The sequence below is a fragment of the Salvia splendens genome, chromosome 4, assembly GCF_004379255.2.
Source record: "Salvia splendens isolate huo1 chromosome 4, SspV2, whole genome shotgun sequence".
Classification (NCBI taxonomy): Eukaryota; Viridiplantae; Streptophyta; class Magnoliopsida; order Lamiales; family Lamiaceae; genus Salvia; species Salvia splendens.
In genome coordinates, this window is record NC_056035.1 from 38,865,179 (window position 1) to 38,866,915 (window position 1,737).

The 1,737-nt window shown below is 36.8% G+C and overlaps 1 protein-coding gene across 1 annotated transcript; it reads left to right on the top strand.

The window, feature by feature from the left end:
* The first annotated feature begins 290 nt into the window (after positions 1-290).
* LOC121801123 (auxin-induced protein X10A-like) lies at positions 291-770 on the top strand. Its single transcript, XM_042200578.1, has one exon. The coding sequence runs from the start codon at positions 291-293 to the stop codon at positions 768-770; it is 480 nt and encodes a 159-aa protein (XP_042056512.1).
* Positions 771-1,737: the final 967 nt, after the last annotated feature.

Consider the following 1,737-nt stretch of genomic DNA (forward strand, 5'->3'; position numbering starts at 1 on the left):
CATATTTCTTTTTTATTTAGAAATCATTCTTATTTTCGTTTCACATAAATTGTTTGTCATCAATCTCAAATTTAACATAAATTATTTAATCCACAATTACATACTTTTAGTGCGCAGAGGGTTGAGGGATATCATGGTAAATTCAGATACAGGGCTAGTTAGTCATTTCACATCTGCCAAAAACAACTCAATGTAAATTAGGACTCTCCAGCTGCAATTCTTCTTCTCTCCCTTTCCTCTCCTCTCCTCTCCTCTCCACTCCCTCTTCTCACTCTCTCTCTACAGTGAAAATGGCCGCCGCCATAAAGAAGGTGAACATGATCACCCAAATCGTACGGCTGAGGCAGGTCGTGCAGCGCTGGAAGACAAAGAGCCTCTCGCGCCGCTCCCCTTCCTCCTCCTCCTCCGATTCCGGCGGAAGCCCTAAGTGCCGCACCCCCTCCGGCTCCCTCGCCGTCTACATCGGACCGGAGCGCTGCCGCTTCGTCATTCCGACTCGCTTCCTCAATTTCCCGGTCTTCGTCGCCCTCCTCGACCAGGCGGAGGAGGAATTCGGCTTCCAAACCGCCGGCGGCCTCGTTCTCCTCTGCGAGCCCGCTTTTTTCTCCCAAATCCTCCGCCTCCTCGACGACGACGAGGAGCGCTTCCGCGGCCTCAGCCTCGACGATTTCATCAACATTGTCGCTGAGGTCAGCTCCGACAGCTTGTCCTGCAAAGAATCGTCGTCCTCCTACGGCTTCGCGCCGCTGCTGCACAAAACTAGGGTTTGAAAAATCCCCAAATTGATCTTCGATTTTTATTTTTGCTATGGTGGAATAGTTTTTTATTTCATTTCCCATGTTTTTAAGGATCTGACGAAACGTAGTTGCGTTGAATCCTTTTTTTAATAGCCTGATTAATACATCCTTGAGGCCAGAGTTTTAATGGCGGATTGCTGGTAACTCAATGAGATGTCTGATTTTCTACTTTTTTTTTTTCTTCTCAGTTTAGAGGAATGCAGATTATTTTCTGTAAGATTGTAATTGCATTATGATGAAAATGTAGTTTATGGGAATGGAAAAATCTGATCTTGATTGATTGATCTATGAAATTAGAAAATTAATATTGGATGTTGTCATGTTGCAGTGATTAAATCTTGAGAATTTTATGAAAAGATTCAACCCTCCATTACTATTGTTAATTACAGCTATAATTATATCTTAATCATCTCAATATTAACAATAATTTACTGCTACTCCTAAATATTAAATAATATCAATTATATTTTTTAAAATAGAAATTATTGTAATACTAATATATTGGATTCTTTTTGTTAAAAGTGAAGCTTAATAGAATAAATTGAAATTCGTTGCCAATATTTTCTAATATAATCAAATCAAAATAATGAAATTGATTAAATAAATAGAGAAAGACGAATACTGGTATCTAAGTTCATGAAAAATAATTTTATTATTTCATTATCTTTATCTTTTTGATAATTTATTAATTTTACATAAAAATTGGTGTTATTTACTATTATAACTATTTTTATGGACGAACAATATTTATTTGATCGGATTTCCGATAATGACTAATGAGGTGTGATCAATTTCGATGTCAATTATTTGAAGAAATAAAAAACACGCAATAATGACATATTATAGCCCCACTTCAAATTTAAATTAAACAAAAAAAGTAGTCATTCATAATTTAGCTTTTTACTCTTTTATAAAGACAATGTTATTTATTTAAGGCTGT